The sequence below is a fragment of the Anomaloglossus baeobatrachus genome, chromosome 1 (assembly GCF_048569485.1).
Source record: "Anomaloglossus baeobatrachus isolate aAnoBae1 chromosome 1, aAnoBae1.hap1, whole genome shotgun sequence".
In the NCBI taxonomy this organism is placed as follows: domain Eukaryota; kingdom Metazoa; phylum Chordata; class Amphibia; order Anura; family Aromobatidae; genus Anomaloglossus; species Anomaloglossus baeobatrachus.
Window position 1 is genome coordinate 975,036,512 of NC_134353.1, and position 19,798 is coordinate 975,056,309.

Consider the following 19,798-nt stretch of genomic DNA (forward strand, 5'->3'; position numbering starts at 1 on the left):
GACTCGCATAGGGATGTTAGGGGAGCTCAGGGACAGTAAGTGACTAGGCATGTGATGGTGACGAGAGGAAGGACTCGTATAGGGATGTTAGGGGAGCGCAGGGACAGTAAGGGACTAGGCATGTGATGGTGATGAGGAGAAGGACTCGCATAGGGATGTTAGGGGAGCTCAGGGACAGTAAGTGACTAGGCATGTGATGGTGACGAGGGGAAGGAGTCGCATAGGGATGTTAGGGGAGCGCAGGGACAGTAAGGGACTAGGCATGTGATGGTGACGAGGGGAAGGAGTCGCATAGGGATGTTAGGGGAGCGCAGGGACAGTAAGGGACTAGGCATGTGATGGTGACGAGGGGAAGGACTCGCATAGGGATGTTAGGGGAGCGCAGGGACAGTAAGGGACTAGGCATGTGACGGTGACGAGGGGAAGGACTCGCATAGGGATGTTAGGGGAGCACAGGGACAGTAAGGCACTAGGCATGTGATGGTGACGAGGGGAAGGACTCGCATAGGGATGTTTGGGGAGCGCAGGGACAGTAAGGGACTAGCCATGTGATGGTGACGAGGGGAAGGACTCGTATAGGGATGTTAGGGGAGCGCAGGGACAGTAAGGGACTAGGCATGTGATGGTGACGAGGGGAAGGAGTCGCATAGGGATGTTAGGGGAGCTCAGGGACAGTAAGGGACTAGGCATGTGATGGTGACGAGGGGAAGGACTCGCATAGGGATGTTAGGGGAGCGCAGGGACAGTAAGGGACTAGGCATGTGACGGTGACGAGGGGAAGGACTCGCATAGGGATGTTTGGGGAGCGCAGGGACAGTAAGGGACTAGGCATGTGATGGTGACGAGGGGAAGGACTCGCATAGGGATGTTTGGGGAGCGCAGGGACAGTAAGGGACTAGGCATGTGATGGTGACGAGGGGAAGGACTCGTATAGGGATGTTAGGGGAGCGCAGGGACAGTAAGGGACTAGGCATGTGATGGTGACGAGGGGAAGGACTCGCATAGGGATGTTAGGGGAGCTCAGGGACAGTAAGGGACTAGGCATGTGATAGTGACGAGGGGAAGGACTCGCATAGGGATGTTAGGGGACCGCAGGGACAGTAAGGGACTAGGCATGTGATGGTGACGAGGGGAAGGAGTCGCATAGAGACGTTAGGGGAGCTCAGGGACAGTAAGGGACTAGGCATGTGATGGTGACGAGGGGAAGGACTCGCATAGGGATGTTAGGGGAGCGCAGGGACAGTAAGGGACTAGGCATGTGACGGTGACGAGGGGAAGGACTCGCATAGGGATGTTTGGGGAGCGCAGGGACAGTAAGGGACTAGGCATGTGATGGTGACGAGGGGAAGGACTCGCATAGGGATGTTTGGGGAGCGCAGGGACAGTAAGGGACTAGGCATGTGATGGTGACGAGGGAAGGACTCGTATAGGGATGTTAGGGGAGCGCAGGGACAGTAAGGGACTAGGCATGTGATGGTGACGAGGGGAAGGACTCGCATAGGGATGTTAGGGGAGCTCAGGGACAGTAAGGGACTAGGCATGTGATAGTGACGAGGGGAAGGACTCGCATAGGGATGTTAGGGGACCGCAGGGACAGTAAGGGACTAGGCATGTGATGGTGACGAGGGGAAGGACTCGCATAGGGATGCTAGGGGAGCGCAGGGACAGTAAGGGACTAGGCATGTGATGGTGACGAGGGGAAGGACTCGCATAGGGATGTTAGGGGAGCGCAGGGACAGTAAGGGACTAGGAATGTGATGGTGACGAGGGGAAGGACTCGCATAGGGATGCTAGGGGAGCGCAGGGACAGTAAGGGATGTCATGATGTATGTACTTTTCTCCATCCCATATTTCTTGTATAAGATGCCATGTGATGTATTTTACCTTCTCACTGTATTTGCTGTATACTATGTCAGGATGTGATGTCACTTTCCTTTGGTTGTACTTACTGAACACTTTGAAATGTCTTGGGATGTAAGTAACCATACCTTCCCCCCATCTCCTGTGTCTCTGGGCCCATAATGCAATTATCTCTTGTCCACACAGCCAGGGGAACTTCCCATTGTTTCGTAAGCAGTGGATAACGCCAACTACACAAACCTGTAGACATCTCGGAGCCAACCTTCTAGAATCTTCTAGTGGGCCCAACCATTGCATAGACCCCTACCCTTGAGGGGCGGGCCCACGAGCTCAGACAATACACTCCTGTTTCTAAATGCAGTTGGGAGCTGAGCTTTGAAGAGGAAGGGAGCGAGATCTGATTCTGTGGACAGATCTCGCCGTCCAGTGGATTGTATGGGATTTCTGGGACTCTGAAAAGGACTATTACGTCGTGATCTGGCACTTTGGATTATCGGGAGGTGCCCCCGAATCTGTTTTATTTGGACTTGTCGTGTGCTGTTCCTGTATTCCTGTTAGTAAACCTGTTGGATCATCCTCGGCCTGTTGTCTCTCTTTGCTCTGCTATGCACCCCGTCACAAGGGACTAGGCATGTGATGGTGACGAGGGGAAGGACTCGTATAGGGATGTTAGGGGAGCTCAGGGACAGTAAGGGACTAGGCATGTGATGGTGACGAGGGGAAGGACTCGTATAGGGATGTTAGGGGAGCTCAGGGACAGTAAGGGACTAGGCATGTGATGGTGACGAGGGGAAGGACTAGTATAGGGATGTTAGGGGAGCGCAGGGACAGTAAGGGACTAGGCATGTGATGGTGACGAGGGGAAGGACTCGTATAGGGATGTTAGGGGAGCTCAGGGACAGTAAGGCACTAGGCATGTGATGGTGACGAGGGGAAGGACTCGTATAGAGATGTTAGGGGAGCACAGGGACAGTAAGGGACTAGGCATGTGATGGTGATGAGGGGAAGGACTCGTATAGGGATGTTAGGGGAGCTCAGGGACAGTAAGGGACTAGGCATGTGACGGAGACGAGGAGAAGGACTCGTATAGGGATGTTAGGGGAGCGCAGGGACAGTAAGGGACTAGGCATGTGATGGTGACGAGGGGAAGGACTCGTATAGAGACGTTAGGGGAGCTCAGGGACAGTAAGGGACTAGGCATGTGACGGAGACGAGGAGAAGGACTCGTATAGGGATGTTAGGGGAGCTCAGGGACAGTAAGGGACTAGCATGTGATGGTGATGAGGGGAAGGACTCGTATAGAGATGTTAGGGGAGCACAGGGACAGTAAGGCACTAGGCAAGTGATGGTGATGAGGGGAAGGACTTGCATATGGATGTTAGGGGAGCGCAGGGACAGTAAGGGACTAGGCATGTTTCGGTGACGAGGAGAAGGACTCGTATAGGGATGTTAGGGGAGCACAGGGACAGTAAGGGACTAGGCAAGTGATGGTGATGAGGGGAAGGACTCGTATAGAGACGTTAGGGGAGCACAGGGACAGTAAGGCACTAGGCAAGTGATGGTGATGAGGGGAAGGACTTGCATAGGGATGTTAGGGGAGCTCAGGGACAGTAAGGGACTAGGCATGTGATGGTGATGAGGGGAAGGACTCGTATAGAGATGTTAGGGGAGCGCAGGGACAGTAAGGGACTAGGCATGTGATGGTGATGAGGGGAAGGACTCGTATAGGGATGTTAGGGGAGCGCAGGGACAGTAAGGCACTAGGCAAGTGATGGTGATGAGGGGAAGGACTTGCATAGGGATGTTAGGGGAGCGCAGGGACAGTAAGGCACTAGGCAAGTGATGGTGATGAGGGGAAGGACTTGCATAGAGACGTTAGGGGAGCACAGGGACAGTAAGGGACTAGGCATGTGATGGTGACGAGGGGAAGGACTCGTATAGAGACGTTAGGGGAGCTCAGGGACAGTAAGGGACTAGGCATGTGACGGAGACGAGGGGAAGGAGTCGCATAGGGATGTTAGGGGAGCGCAGGGACAGTAAGGGACTAGGCATGTGATGGTGACGAGGGGAAGGAGTCGCATAGGGATGTTAGGGGAGCTCAGGGACAGTAAGGCACTAGGCAAGTGATGGTGATGAGGGGAAGGACTTGCATAGGGATGTTAGGGGAGCGCAGGGACAGTAAGGGACTAGGCAAGTGATGGTGATGAGGGGAAGGACTCGCATAGGGATGTTAGGGGAGCGCAGGGACAGTAAGGGACTAGGCAAGTGATGGTGATGAGGGGAAGGACTTGCATAGGGATGTTAGGGGAGCACAGGGACAGTAAGGGACTAGGCATGTGACGGTGACGAGGAGAAGGACTCGTATAGGGATGTTAGGGGAGCGCAGGGACAGTAAGGGACTAGGCAAGTGATGGTGATGAGGGGAAGGACTTGCATAGGGATGTTAGGGGAGCACAGGGACAGTAAGGGACTAGGCATGTGACGGTGACGAGGAGAAGGACTTGCATAGGGATGTTAGGGGAGCGCAGGGACAGTAAGGGACTAGGCAAGTGATGGTGACGAGGGGAAGGACTCGTATAGGGATGTTAGGGGAGCGCAGGGACAGTAAGGGACTAGGCAAGTGATGGTGATGAGGGGAAGGACTTGCATAGAGACGTTAGGGGAGCACAGGGACAGTAAGGCACTAGGCAAGTGATGGTGATGAGGGGAAGGACTTGCATAGGGATGTTAGGGGAGCGCAGGGACAGTAAGGGACTAGGCAAGTGATGGTGATGAGGGGAAGGACTCGCATAGGGATGTTAGGGGAGCGCAGGGACAGTAAGGGACTAGGCAAGTGATGGTGATGAGGGGAAGGACTTGCATAGGGATGTTAGGGGAGCACAGGGACAGTAAGGGACTAGGCATGTGACGGTGACGAGGAGAAGGACTCGTATAGGGATGTTAGGGGAGCGCAGGGACAGTAAGGGACTAGGCAAGTGATGGTGATGAGGGGAAGGACTTGCATAGGGATGTTAGGGGAGCACAGGGACAGTAAGGGACTAGGCATGTGACGGTGACGAGGAGAAGGACTTGCATAGGGATGTTAGGGGAGCGCAGGGACAGTAAGGGACTAGGCAAGTGATGGTGACGAGGGGAAGGACTCGTATAGGGATGTTAGGGGAGCGCAGGGACAGTAAGGGACTAGGCATGTGATGGTGACGAGGGGAAGGACTCGTATAGAGACGTTAGGGGAGCACAGGGACAGTAAGGGACTAGGCATGTGATGGTGATGAGGGGAAGGAGTCGTATAGGGATGTTAGGGGAGCGCAGGGACAGTAAGGGACTAGGCATGTGATGGTGATGAGGGGAAGGACTCGTATAGAGACGTTAGGGGAGCACAGGGACAGTAAGGCACTAGGCAAGTGATGGTGATGAGGGGAAGGACTCGCATAGGGATGTTAGGGGAGCGCAGGGACAGTAAGGGACTAGGCATGTGACGGTGACGAGGAGAAGGACTCGTATAGGGATGTTAGGGGAGCACAGGGACAGTAAGGGACTAGGCATGTGATGGTGATGAGGGGAAGGACTCGTATAGAGACGTTAGGGGAGTGCAGGGACAGTAAGGGACTAGGCATGTGATGGTGATGAGGGGAAGGACTCGTATAGAGATGTTAGGGGAGCACAGGGACAGTAAGGGACTAGGCATGTGATGGTGATGAGGGGAAGGACTCGTATAGAGACGTTAGGGGAGCACAGGGACAGTAAGGGACTAGGCATGTGATGGTGATGAGGGGAAGGACTCGTATAGAGACGTTAGGGGAGCTCAGGGACAGTAAGGGACTAGGCATGTGATGGTGACGAGGAGAAGGACTCGTATAGAGACGTTAGGGGAGCACAGGGACAGTAAGGGACTAGGCATGTGACGGTGACGAGGGGAAGGACTCGTATAGGGATGTTAGGGGAGCGCAGGGACAGTAAGGGACTAGGCAAGTGATGGTGACGAGGGGAAGGACTCGCATAGGGATGTTAGGGGAGCACAGGGACAGTAAGGGACTAGGCATGTGATGGTGATGAGGGGAAGGACTCGCATAGGGATGTTAGGGGAGCTCAGGGACAGTAAGGCACTAGGCAAGTGATGGTGATGAGGGGAAGGACTCGCATAGAGACGTTAGGGGAGCTCAGGGAGAAGACACAGTTTGGTGTGAGAAGATGATCCATCCCCCGCTCTCTATCGTCAGGGTCCTCCTCTCCGTTACCATCCCCGTTGATACCCGTGTATATCGACCTGCGCCAGACAGTCGTTAGTCTGTGCACTTCCGCCACGCCGTGTGTCGGTCACTTGCCAGTCCAAATAGGACATTCATTTATGGTTATTATCGTTTTTGTGTCTTCAGGGAGGAGGAGACGAGCTCTAGTGCCACCTATTGGAGGTAGCAATCCTAAAAGTCAAAAGTGGCCCTGTAACGAGCCTTTTCATATGACCTAGGCTTTATGCCAGGCTTGTTACAGGGCCACTTGTGACTTTTAGGATTGCTACCTCCAATAGGTGGCGCTAGAGCTCGTCTCCTTCCTCCCTGGAGAGACCATGTGAATATTTCCCAGAGGAGCGGTGCAGCTATACGTCTCCCCACCACTGACAGCCAGACTGGATGGTCAGTTTTCCCCTTACACCCCTATTGTTTTGTGTTACACTTAGTGGACTATAGTTTAGGGTGCAGTTAAGGACACTAATGCACAGCCGACATGGAGTGGGGGCGCCATTACAACATCTTAGGGTGCCAACCTCCGCTGTCAAGCAGGGACAAATCAGGGTCAGATTTAGTTTCTCCTAGTCTGAATAGGGACCTGTGGATTGCAGGGTTCCCACCCCTCCTGGTGTGTCCATCCCTGCGGGAATGATAGGGCACCAATACTGCCCCCTAGTGCCCGATATGATGCATATACTATGGAGTGGAGTCGCACTGGGCGTGTGGGGGAGGGGGGGTGAGGACATTTATTACAAGTTTTGACTTTTCTGGTGAAGGTCTACAACGCTTGGAACAGACATTTTCACACCCAGAGCAGACGTTGGCCTGAGCTCCTGCACTCACCTCCATGGAGGTCTCGCTGACCGAGGTTCAGCCCAAATGGATAAAGACTGGGGAAGAGAATGAGGCAGAACGACAGCGCCAGGACCTGGAGAGGAAAAGGAGGCGGCTGGTGAGAGGTCAGCGCCGAGCAGAACAGGAGATGCACCACAGGACCTGGTGCGCACACTGACAGCAACACCACAGGACCTGGTGCGCACACTGACCGCAACACCACAGGACCTGGTGCGCACACTCACAGCAACACCACAGGACCTGGTGCACACACTGACAGCAACACCACAGGACCTGGTGCGCACACTGACAGCAACACCACAGGACCTGGTGCGCACACTGACAGCAACACCACAGGACCTGGTGCACACACTGACAGCAACACCACAGGACCTGGTGCACACACTCACAGCAACACCACAGGACCTGGTGCGCACACTGACAGCAACACCACAGGACCTGGTGCGCACACTGACAGCAACACCACAGGACCTGGTGCGCACACTGACAGCAACACCACAGGACCTGGTGCGCACACTGACAGCAACACCACAGGACCTGGTGCGCACACTCACAGCAACACCACAGGACCTGGTGCGCACACTGACAGCAACACCACAGGACCTGGTGCGCACACTCACAGCAACACCACAGGACCTGGTGCGCACACTGACAGCAACACCACAGGACCTGGTGCGCACACTGACAGCAACACCACAGGACCTGGTGCGCACACTGACAGCAACACCACAGGACCTAGTGCACACACTGACAGCAACACCACAGGACCTGGTGCACACACTCACAGCAACACCACAGGACCTGGTGCGCACACTGACAGCAACACCACAGGACCTGGTGCGCACACTGACAGCAACACCACAGGACCTGGTGCGCACACTGACAGCAACACCACAGGACCTGGTGCGCACACTGACAGCAACACCACAGGACCTGGTGCGCACACTGACAGCAACACCACAGGACCTGGTGCGCACACTGACAGCAACACCACAGGACCTGGTGCGCACACTGACAGCAACACCACAGGACCTGGTGCGCACTCACAGCAACACCACAGGACCTGGTGCGCACACTGACAGCAACACCACAGGACCTGGTGCGCACACTGACAGCAAAACCACAGGACCTGGTGCGCACACTCACAGCAACACCACAGGACCTGGTGCTCACACTGACAGCAACACCACAGGACCTGGTGCGCACACTGACAGCAACACCACAGGACCTGGTGCGCACACTGACAGCAACACCACAGGACCTGGTGCGCACTCACAGCAACACCACAGGACCTGGTGCGCACACTGACAGCAACACCACAGGACCTGGTGCGCACACTGACAGCAACACCACAGGACCTGGTGCGCACACTGACAGCAACACCACAGGACCTGGTGCGCACACTGACAGCAACACCACAGGACCTGGTGCGCACACTGACAGCAACACCACAGGACCTGGTGCGCACACTGACAGCAAAACCACAGGACCTGGTGCGCACACTCACAGCAACACCACAGGACCTGGTGCTCACACTGACAGCAACACCACAGGACCTGGTGCGCACACTGACAGCAACACCACAGGACCTGGTGCGCACACTGACAGCAACACCACAGGACCTGGTGCGCACTCACAGCAACACCACAGGACCTGGTGCGCACACTGACAGCAACACCACAGGACCTGGTGCGCACACTGACAGCAAAACCACAGGACCTGGTGCGCACACTCACAGCAACACCACAGGACCTGGTGCGCACACTGACAGCAACACCACAGGACCTGGTGCGCACTCACAGCAACACCACAGGACCTGGTGCGCACACTGACAGCAACACCACAGGACCTGGTGCTCACACTGACAGCAACACCACAGGACCTGGTGCGCACACTCACAGCAACACCACAGGACCTGGTGCGCACACTCACAGCAACACCACAGGACCTGGTGCGCACACTGACCAACACCACAGGACCTGGTGCGCACACTGACAGCAACACCACAGGACCTGGTGCGCACACTCACAGCAACACCACAGGACCTGGTGCGCACACTGACAGCAACACCACAGGACCTGGTGCGCACACTCACAGCAACACCACAGGACCTGGTGCGCACACTCACAGCAACACCACAGGACCTGGTGCGCAAACTGACCAACACCACAGGACCTGGTGCGCACACTGACAGCAACACCACAGGACCTGGTGCGCACACTCACAGCAACACCACAGGACCTGGTGCGCACACTGACAGCAACACCACAGGACCTGGTGCGCACACTGACAGCAACACCACAGGACCTGGTGCGCACACTGACAGCAACACCACAGGACCTGGTGCGCACTCACAGCAACACCACAGGACCTGGTGCGCACACTGACAGCAACACCACAGGACCTGGTGCGCACACTGACAGCAACACCACAGGACCTGGTGCACACTCACAGCAACACCACAGGACCTGGTGCGCACACTGACAGCAACACCACAGGACCTGGTGCGCACACTGACAGCAACACCACAGGACCTGGTGCGCACTCACAGCAACACCACAGGACCTGGTGCGCACACTCACAGCAACACCACAGGACCTGGTGCACACACTCACAGCAACACCACAGGACCTGGTGCGCACACTCACAGCAACACCACAGGACCTGGTGCTCACACTGACAGCAACACCACAGGACCTGGTGCGCACACTGACAGCAACACCACAGGACCTGGTGCGCACACTGACAGCAACACCACAGGACCTGGTGCGCACACTGACAGCAACACCACAGGACCTGGTGCGCACACTGACAGCAACACCACAGGACCTGGTGCGCACTCACAGCAACACCACAGGACCTGGTGCGCACACTGACAGCAACACCACAGGACCTGGTGCGCACTCACAGCAACACCACAGGACCTGGTGCGCACACTCACAGCAACACCACAGGACCTGGTGCGCACACTGACAGCAACACCACAGGACCTGGTGCGCACTCACAGCAACACCACAGGACCTGGTGCGCACACTCACAGCGCACCACAGGACCTGGTGCGCACACTCACAGCAGCACCGCACCAGGTGCACATGCTCACAGAGGCACTGCAGGAGGACAGGGGTCGCACACTCGCAGAGGCACAAATATCAGGTGAACACACTTGCAGTGTAACTGCATGAAGACTGGGGTGCGCACACTTGCAGTTGCACCAGGAGCAGGCATGCACCAGAAGCCATACTCACCATTACACAGGTGCTGGAGGACGTGGTCTTGGCTCCAGACTGGCTGACCAGAGCCTGCAGGTTTCTCAGCTGCTGGATGAGGGAGCTGCAGAAGAGCAGAAGCTGCCATTACAGTATGGATGATGGAAATCACCAGTCACCAAGGGAGCAGCGCATAAACCAGGAGGGGGCGCCATTACTTACATAGGGAAGCCATAAATACTGGACACATGTAAACCCCCACCATGGAAAGGTACAAGAGGGCGGGGCATGACATGGTCACATGACATCAATATGTAGAGGGACTATATGGCAGACACATTGTGACACTCACTAGTTCTGTCTCTGCAGCTGCTGAACCTTCTTCTGTAACTCTTGATTGTGAGCCGTGCACGCAGTGACCCTATGGAGGAAAGGAGACAGAAGAACAAGGTGATCAGTGCTGAGAGACACGGCCGAGGTGAGGAGGCTGAGCATCACCACTGAGCAAGACACAGAAGAACAAGGTGACCTGTCATGAACAGCCGGGGGAGTCACTCAGATATCCAGCAGCTGTTCGCTGATTTGTTACAAACACGACTACTCTCTAGCGCCCCCTTGTCTGCAGGCCACTATTGGTACTGCAGGACAATGAACAGAATGAGGCTGCTGAGCTGATAATGCCAAATATTGGAGGTCTCACAGCAAGGGTAAATGTATATATCACCGATTCCCGCTAATGGAATATATGTATACCTCGGTACCCTTAATGATAGCACTCCAATAATGCTATGCAATAACAATTATGCTGCCACCACCGAGCTTTTCGGGATAGCTGGGAACCCGTTTCAGATAGCATAAGGCCCTTCGGGGTTTTGGATTCGTATATAAAGCATGAAAAAAGAAACTATTTATATTTAATCCGAAAATAGGCAGTGCTTAAAAAAATATACAAGAATTTACAAAAGGGAACAATACAAATACAGTATAGAAAGTTACATTAAAAATAAAAGGTATAAACGTGAAACTTACTAAACTCGTGCCATAGAAATGAAGTCCAGACTTAGGGAGTGGAGGGGCTCCAAGAGAAGAAGATGTTATAAATCGGCCAGCATCACCCTTTCTGATGCCCTCCAAACTGACTGACTCCCCCCAGAAAGGAGCCAGTCTCTCTTATGCCTTAGGTAACCCCCCTTCTCTGTGACATAATTTTACAGTCTCTTGTGGGCTGTGCTGAGTTGGTCACAAACGTTCTTAATTCTAGCTTTTCACATATCTTTGCCCCTGGGCCACACAGGTGACAGATATTAGCGTCATATTTTATATCTCGATTTTACATTTACATAGATACCAAACACAATGCCTCTAGCACGATTTTACTGGCCAATACTAATTTGTCGTGATACCGGTGATCTCCCCATGAAGCGAGACGGTGCGCTGGGTTCAGCATGATACAGGGATTCTGGCAATATGTTTTCATTTTTCTAGCATTAACATAGCACTTAAAAACTGCTTTGGAAGTTTTCCCGCCAATAGGACAAAGGATTGTCTTTCTCTGCATTTTTGTTTTCTGTAGATCTACCATCACCCATGTCGTAAATACCTCAAGCTTCCAGGCCGATCAGATAAGCGTCATGACGATCTGTGGCTGATGGCAAAAGGGAGGGGGGTGAAGACCCTCCAACAGTTTTACATGACATGACCACTGCTGAGAGACGGCCGAGGTGAGGAGGCTGAACATCACCACTGAGCAAGACACAGAAGAACAAGGTGATGAGTGCGGAGAGACGGCCGAGGTGAGGAGGCTGAACAACACCACTGAGCAAGACACAGAAGAACAAGGTGATGAGTGCGGAGAGACGGCCGAGGTGAGGAGGCTGAACACCATTGAGCAAGACAATAGATCACACTGAGGAGGAGGGCGGCCATATTACTATTAGTGATGAGCGGACTCACAGATAACCGGGACCAGATGATTATGACTGCCCTCTGTGAGGTCTAGTGAATGAATGAGCCGCAGCGATGAGCGGTGATGTCACTCAGGTTAGTTTCGGTCACAGCTGGAGTCCTCCACCTGTGACCGCCGGTAACCTGACCTCAGAGGACCTCATTAAACTCAGTGCACTCACAGCGTTTTTTTTTGCCAAAAGATGCAGATTTGGTGCTGAAACTTTTACACCATATTCCTGCACCCAATCTACACCCGGCAAAAAAAATTGCATCACTACCACATCCCTCATGCAGTTTTGATGCGTTTAAAAAAAGTTCCTTTTTTCTGGCAGGAGGTGCACATTTGGTGCTGAAATCTGGTACAAACATTTCAGCACCAAAGTGGTGAACAAGGGTTTTTTTTGTCTTTTATTCCAAATAAAGGATTTTTTCGGTGTTTGGAGGCCCCTGAAAAGCCGGCATTGTCAGTAATAAATGGATTGTGGGGTGCGGAGCACGGCCCCGCACTTTAACAGTGACAGTCAGGGAGGGGGTTGCGGGGCATCCCTGCACTCCCCAAACCCTGGCCGGTACTGTGAGTGTTAAGGGGCTGCCGGGGTTTTGGGCTCAGGACCACACTCCAAGCCAGAGAGCTTCAGGTCACCAGAGGTCATACTGTGGGAACCTGGGTACAACCGCCGATGAACTGAGTGATGTCACTGCTGCCAGCCGGGTCCCCCTTGTCAGTGTTTCCCGGAGCCTGGAAAGACCAGACATATTTGCGGTCTCTCCAGGCTCGGATGTAGCAGAGCCAGGACACTCGTGGGACCTCGTGTGGATTACGAGGTCTAGTAATCTAGTTGGCCAACTAGAGGGAAAATAAAAAGGTTTGCTTCTCAACCTTGATTAAATTTTCACTTGCCCCACCGCTTCATCTGACCGTCTTCATCGCACAATCCATCACTAATTCTGGGCTTGATGACACTTGTGCACTGTCATTAACCCCTATTACTCCAATTGCCACTGCACCAGGGCAATCGGGAAGAGCCGGGAGTGTCACATCTAATGGATACGACAATTCCCAGGGCAGCCTGGGGGGGTCCCAATAACAAATAGACTCCCCAGGCTTAGGATACCTTTCCCCAGCTGTTGGGCTTTATGATGGCTGGGTATCACAATTGGGGGGGGACAGCACCCCGTTTTTTAAATTATTTATTTAAAAAAAAAGCAAAAAAAAAAAAAAGCCGCATGTGGTTCCTCTTATTTTGATACACAGCCAAGATAGGCACACGGCTGAAGGCTGCAGCCTGTAGCCATGGGCTTTATATGTGATGGGTATCATAATATTGGCGCACTGTACACCAATTGTTTTATTTATTTTTATACCACGATACTGACCTGCAGACAGCACCTGTGATTGGTTGCAGACAGACCGGCTTTCACACAGGCTGGGGGCATGTCTGACTGCAACCAATCACAGATGCCAGGACAGCCGGTGGGCGGGGAAAACAGTGCATATGGATGAGCGATAATGAGCGGCGGGGCAGCCTACAGCCGCGTGCGGGAGCAGCCTACAGCCGCGTGCGGGAGCAGCCTACAGCCGCACTGTGCGGGAGCGGCCTACAGCCGCGTGCGGGAGCAGCCTACAGCCGCACTGTGCGGGAGCGGCCTACAGCCGCGTGCGGGAGCAGCCTACAGCCGCGTGCGGGAGCAGCCTACAGCCGCACTGTGCGGGAGCGGCCTACAGCCGCACTGTGCGGGAGCGGCCTACAGCCGCACTGTGTGGGAGCGGCCTACAGCCGCACTGTGCGGGAGCGGCCTACAGCCGCACTGTGCGGGAGCGGCCTACAGCCGCACTGTGCGGGAGCGGCCTACAGCTGCGTGCGGGAGCCTCGGTAAGTATATAGTGCTCGCTTCATGCTTATTTTCTTTAAACTTTCCAGTGCCGGTTTCAGATCAATACCGGGAATCCCGAGCCCAGGCCCGGCACTGGGCCCCTTTGACACCACGTGGAGGCCGCACATCACTAATTGCTGTGTACAGTAGAACCTTGGAGTAAGAATAACTTGCTTTGAGAGCGTTTTGCAAGACAAGCAAAGCTTTATACAAATGTGTAACTTAGTTTAAGAGCAATGCTTTGCAATAAGAGCAAATCCTCACCGTGCACACGTCCGGTTCTGTCCTGTCACCGCACACTGACCCGCTCTGGAGGTAACTTTCTGCACATATGTGCCGTATACTATATACCATTGTACAGTACAGTATATACTATATAGGATGTCTATCAGTTTGCATTTGTGGATGCTGTATTGTACTTATTGATAACCGGTGCAGCACGTTGCTTGTACTGTAATCTGCCTGGGCAGTATTCCTACCCCACATTTGGCTTAGTTCTGCCCTTATTTTGGGGAGAATAGATTTGGGGGGTGTTTTGTGTCCCCTACTAGAATAAAGATTGTCATATTTATATATTATTTTTTCTCTATAGCGCACCTCCCGCACGTCAGCAATTCTATTATAAGCTGAAGGGCAGTGTAATTTGCTTTATATGTTAATTACTGCACAGTATTTGTTCAGAGCACGGTATCTTGTATGCCGTAGCGACCGCATGATAACACAGGCCTCACTATTTGGTTGTGAATTTGGTTAACATTATTCAGGTGCAGAAAGGGTTAACAAATTTCCAGTCAGTGGCTCTGAGGTATTCTGGCTCTGACAGGTTTAGTCTGGTTTTTGCGTGCCCGTTTTGCTGCCAGCTGATTGGATCAGCTGGCAGAAAGTGCGGGAAATTTTAACTATAAAAGTAGCTGCTTCCGTCAGTTGGCTGTCAGAAGAATTGAAGATCAAGAAGAACAGCTGATGGAGAGCCTGCTACAGGAGTTCATGAAGAGGGCGAGCGAGGACGGCGGAGAAGCCTGGCTTAAACAATGCCTGGCGGTGCCCAGGCGGCCAGCAGAAGCTGAGGAAGAGATGGACTGCGACGCTGCGGTGATTCAACTCACCGCTCCTGAGGAGATGGCAGCGCTGACTGAGGAAATCCCTGCAAGGAGGAGGTCCCAGAGACGCAGCAGCTTCCTCCCCCCGACGTCATCGTCCAGAGAAGAGGGGAATGCCGGAGCGGAGTTATCACCGCCCATCTTGTCTGCCGGGACTTCAGCACGTCATCCTCCTGCACCCGGTCATGTGTCCAGGAAGAGGAAGAGTGGATCATCTAGTCAGCGCCGTCGTAAAAGCGCGGCGCTGACCCAGGGATTTGAAAATCCTAGCAGGAGCAGGGCTGCACCAGCAAGTGTGAGCGTGCCGGAGGCCGGAAGAGCGACGGGGGCCCCCTGGTCTGACTCCCCGTCTGAAGAAGATGATCTGCCAGCTGGAGCCAGAGAACAGGATCGTCAGCGTGGCTCAGCTGCAGAAGCTGGAATTCCAGAGGAGGGCCGAGGATCGCAGAGCAGAAGGAGGGGTGAGATGTTCAATGTTCCCCTGTCTGTCTCGTGTGTCGACCCTCTATCTGTTAGTATGGAGTCTGTAGTTAGGAAGGTGTTAGGAGAATTGTTAGCAGGGGGAGGGACGCCTAGGGGGGGTAGTGCAGCCCCTATTGGTAGTCAGGAGTCCATGTCATTGCCTGGTTATTTATTTAAGGAGGCAGTGACATGTGACTTGTCTCCCCTGGGTTTTCATCTGCCGCAGCCAGTTAAAGAAAAGATTTATAGGGGGGAATTTATTGATTTATTTTCTCTGCTTCCGTCTAACAGAGATAATGTTAATAAAGAGGATAAGACGGAGTTGGATGATAGGAAGAAAGGTCCCCTTGGATCTTTTCATAACTGGCTGCAGGCATTTTGCATCTTTTCCTCTGTTTTAGGGGAAAGGAACCCTTCTGTTTGTTCGGGGTTATTTCAGCACCTTGACAGCATACTGGAAGCTTATCGCAGCTTCGGCGGTCAGGCATGGCTGACTTATGATGAGAGTTTTCGTCAGAAGTTAGCCATCCATCGCAGTATGCTGTGGGGTCAAAAAGACATCGGTCTTTGGCTGAATCTGATGCTTCCTCAGAGAAGCCAGTTTGGTAGACAGAGTATTAATAATTCTACTGTTAGTAAAGGATTTTGTTTCGCTTATAATGAATCAAATTGTAAGTTTGCATCTAACTGCAGATTTCGGCATGAGTGCTCCTTTTGCGGGGGCAATCATGCCGTCATCAAATGCTTTAAGAAACAGAATCAGAATAACCAGCAACAACACAACAGTAAAGAGCCCATTTTTAAAGGCGGCGATTCTAGTGAGGTTACAAAACATGCTGGGATGGTTAGGTCGCTACCTAGACAGACAGAAGGCTGATACTAAGGGATTATCATCTTCGGGTTCTTATATTAGTTTGGCACATCAGCTTAAGGAAGATTAGTTTATGTGGCGGTACTTTTTCAGCGGGAGTTTTGAACTTTCCTACGTTTTGTAGTTGTTTTTTGGTCAGGGTGAGTACGGTTTTGGTGTTTTTTGTCAAGGTGAATTATTTGAGTTTTGGCGCAATTATTGGAAGGTTATTGTTGTGACGGGCAATAGTACGGTAATGTCCTTATTTCCAGTTTTGCGGTTGGTTGAGGTCTGGGGTAAGTTGTGGTCAAATCAAAGGATGCTGTTGGTGTCAGATAGCAGGAATCAGACAGGGTTAATAAGTTGGACAATGCTCTGTCTCTGCAGGATCGGGAAGAACTTTTTTGTATGGAACCGATGGCAATTTCTCTCGGGAGCCCGTGCCCAGAAGCTTTATGGAATGTAGTGATGGCTTAGTTGTTTCGGCTATTAAGAGGTCTATTGCTGATTCAACATGGGCCAGGTATTCGGCCGCATGGTTAGAATGGCAGAATTTTTGTGTTTTTCATAAAGTGGATTGTTTTCAGAGTAATGTGGGTTTAGCGCTTGAATTTCTGGATTTTTTGATGAGAAAGAATTTAGCGGTGGGGTCAATTTCTAATATTTTTTCAGGTGTGTCTTTTTTCTTGAGATTGCATGGTCTGTTGTCATTGAAGAGTTTTTTCCCAGTTCAACAGGCATTGAAAGGTTATAGGAAAAGGACGTGGAAGCCGGATAATCGTAGACCTATTTCGCTTAAGTTATTGCTCTCATTGTGGACTGTGTTGCCATATATTTGCGTTAATGACTTTGAGTCAATGGTGTTTAGGGTGGCATTCGTTTTAGCATATTTTGGAGCTTTTAGGATTAGTGAGTTAGTTTCTGTTAGTAGGAGTCGGTTGTCAGGATTGATGTTTTCAGATGTTTTTGTTACTGATAAGTCGTTGAGGATTTGTATTGGTAGGTCTAAGTCTGATCAGGATGGTTTGGGATCAAACGTCAGGTTATTTCGGATAAAGAATTCAGTTATTTGTCCTGTCTCCAATGTTAACAATTGGCTTCAAATTAGACCTCCATTTGATGGGGCGTTTCTTATCCATCAGGATGGGAGTCCGGTGACGGTGTTTCAGTTTAATTCAGTTTTTAAAAAATCCTTGATTAAACTGAATCTAGAGCATCTTAAACTGTCATCCCATTCTTTTCGTATAGGGGCAGCTACAGAAGCAGCCATAAGGGGGTTACCGGCTAGTAAAATTATGGGGATTGGGAGATGGGAGTCAAAGCGTTACAAAATTTATGTCCGTCCAAGGTTGTTAGTATAAAATTTCTTTTTCTTTTTTGTAGGTCCCATTGTCATTTGGATAGTGGGACACTCTTACATATTTTGGGCCAAGAGAAGAGCATCAGGAAGGTCATATGGAGAGAATTTAGCCATTAATATTGAACATTTTAACATTTTGTGGTACAGCGTTAGAGGTATGAGATGGGACGGACTGATGAAGGAGATGAGCTGTTTAAAAACATTGTGGCCTTCTCCAAATTTAATCATTTTGCACTTGGGCGGGAATGATATTGGAAAAGTGAAAACTCTTGATCTGATTGCTGCCATGCGAAGAGACCTTTCAATCATTAGGTCATGGTTTCCTGATGCGGGTTTGGTCTTTTCCGAAATCGTTCCCCGTTTGCAGTGGCATTGTGACAGGCTGAGGTTTCGGGAGCGGATTCGGAAAAGGATAAACCGTGCCATGGAAAGGTTTTTACCAGTTATAAATGGGTCAACCTACAGACATCTTGATCTGGAAGGTTTTCTGAGTGGCCTTTACAGGGATGATTTAGTCCATCTGTCAGACGTGGGATTGGACATATTCAATTTAGGGCTCCAAAATTGTATCGAGAAATGGCTGTGATATTTGTTAGTGGGGGTGGGCCAAGGACTGTTAGTCCTTGGCGTTTGGGTAAAGTCGCCAGTTTTACTGGCGGACTGGTTATTTATGGTATATGGTTATGGAAGAATTTTAATAAAATATTGGTTTTAATTATTTATTAATTAATTTATTTATTATGTAACCCTTAATAAATGTCACGGCCATTTTATGCCATTTACTTTATTCAAGTGTGGTGTCTTTAATTTAATGGGTAGGCCTTGTGTTGTCATGTTCAGAGCACGGTATCTTGTATGCCGTAGCGACCGCATGATAACACAGGCCTCACTATTTGGTTGTGAATTTGGTTTCCATTTTATTCAGGTGCAGAAAGGGTTAACAAATTTTCAGTCAGTGGCTCTGAGGTATTCTGGCTCTGACAGGTTTAGTCTGGTTTTTGCGCGCCTGTTTTGCTGCCAGCTGATTGGATCAGCTGGGAGAAAGTGCGGGTAATTTTAACTATAAAAGTAGCTGCTTCCGTCAGCTGGCTGTCAGAAGAATTGAAGATCAAGAAGAACACCCACCCTCCCCCCCTGGAGAAAGACTACTTCATGAACTGCTCTCGTCGTGACATTTGTTAGTGGGAAAGTCGCCAGTTTTACTGGTGGACTGGTTGGTTATGGACTTCTTTTTGAAAGTATTGGGTAAAGTCGCCAGTTTTACTGGCGGACTGGTTATTTATGGTATATGGTTATGGAAGAATTTTAATAAAATATTGGTTTTAATTATTTATTAATTAATTTATTTATTATGTAACCCTTAATAAATGTCACGGCCATTTTATGCCATTTACTTTATTCAAGTGTGGTGTCTTTAATTTAATGGGTAGGCCTTGTGTTGTCATGTATCAGTGACTGTAATAATGTTATATGAATACAGGACATTAGTTTGTATAAATACAGGAAATATTGTGCGATTGTGGAACGAATTGTCTGCGATTCAGTTATCTCCTATAGGAAAAACTCGCTTTCATATAAGAGTAAGTTAATTTAAGAGCAGACTCCTGGAATCAATTATGCTCGTAATCCAAGGGTCCACTGTGTGTGTATATATATATATATAAATAAATATACAGTACAGACCAAAAGTTTGGACACACCTTCTCATCTCTAGAACAACTATTAAGAGGAGACTTTGTGCAGCAGCCTTCATGGTAAAATAGCTGCTAGGAAACCCCTGCTAAGGACAGGCAACAAGCAGAAGAGACTTGTTTGAGCTAAAGAACGCAAGGAATGGACATTAGACCAGTGGAAATCTGTGCTTTGGTCTGATGAGTCCAAATTTGAGATCTTTGGATCCAACCACCGTGTCTTTGTAGAAAAGGTGAACGGATGGACTCTACATGGCTGGTTCCCACCGTGAAGCATGGTGGAGGAGGTGTGACGGTGCTTTGCTGGTGACACTGTTGGGGATTTATTCAGAATTGAAAGGATACTGAACCAGCATGGCTACCACA

General features: G+C 51.2%; 1 protein-coding gene across 1 annotated transcript in view; it reads right to left on the reverse strand.

Annotated features, from left to right (window-relative positions):
- Positions 1–19,798, reverse strand: part of CREB3 (cAMP responsive element binding protein 3) — a 67,008-nt gene that overhangs the window by 17,604 nt on the left and 29,606 nt on the right. Inside the window, 3 exon segments of the mRNA XM_075344150.1 lie at positions 6,930–7,014; positions 10,187–10,271; positions 10,500–10,568. Coding sequence (XP_075200265.1) covers positions 6,930–7,014; positions 10,187–10,271; positions 10,500–10,568 — 239 coding nt within the window.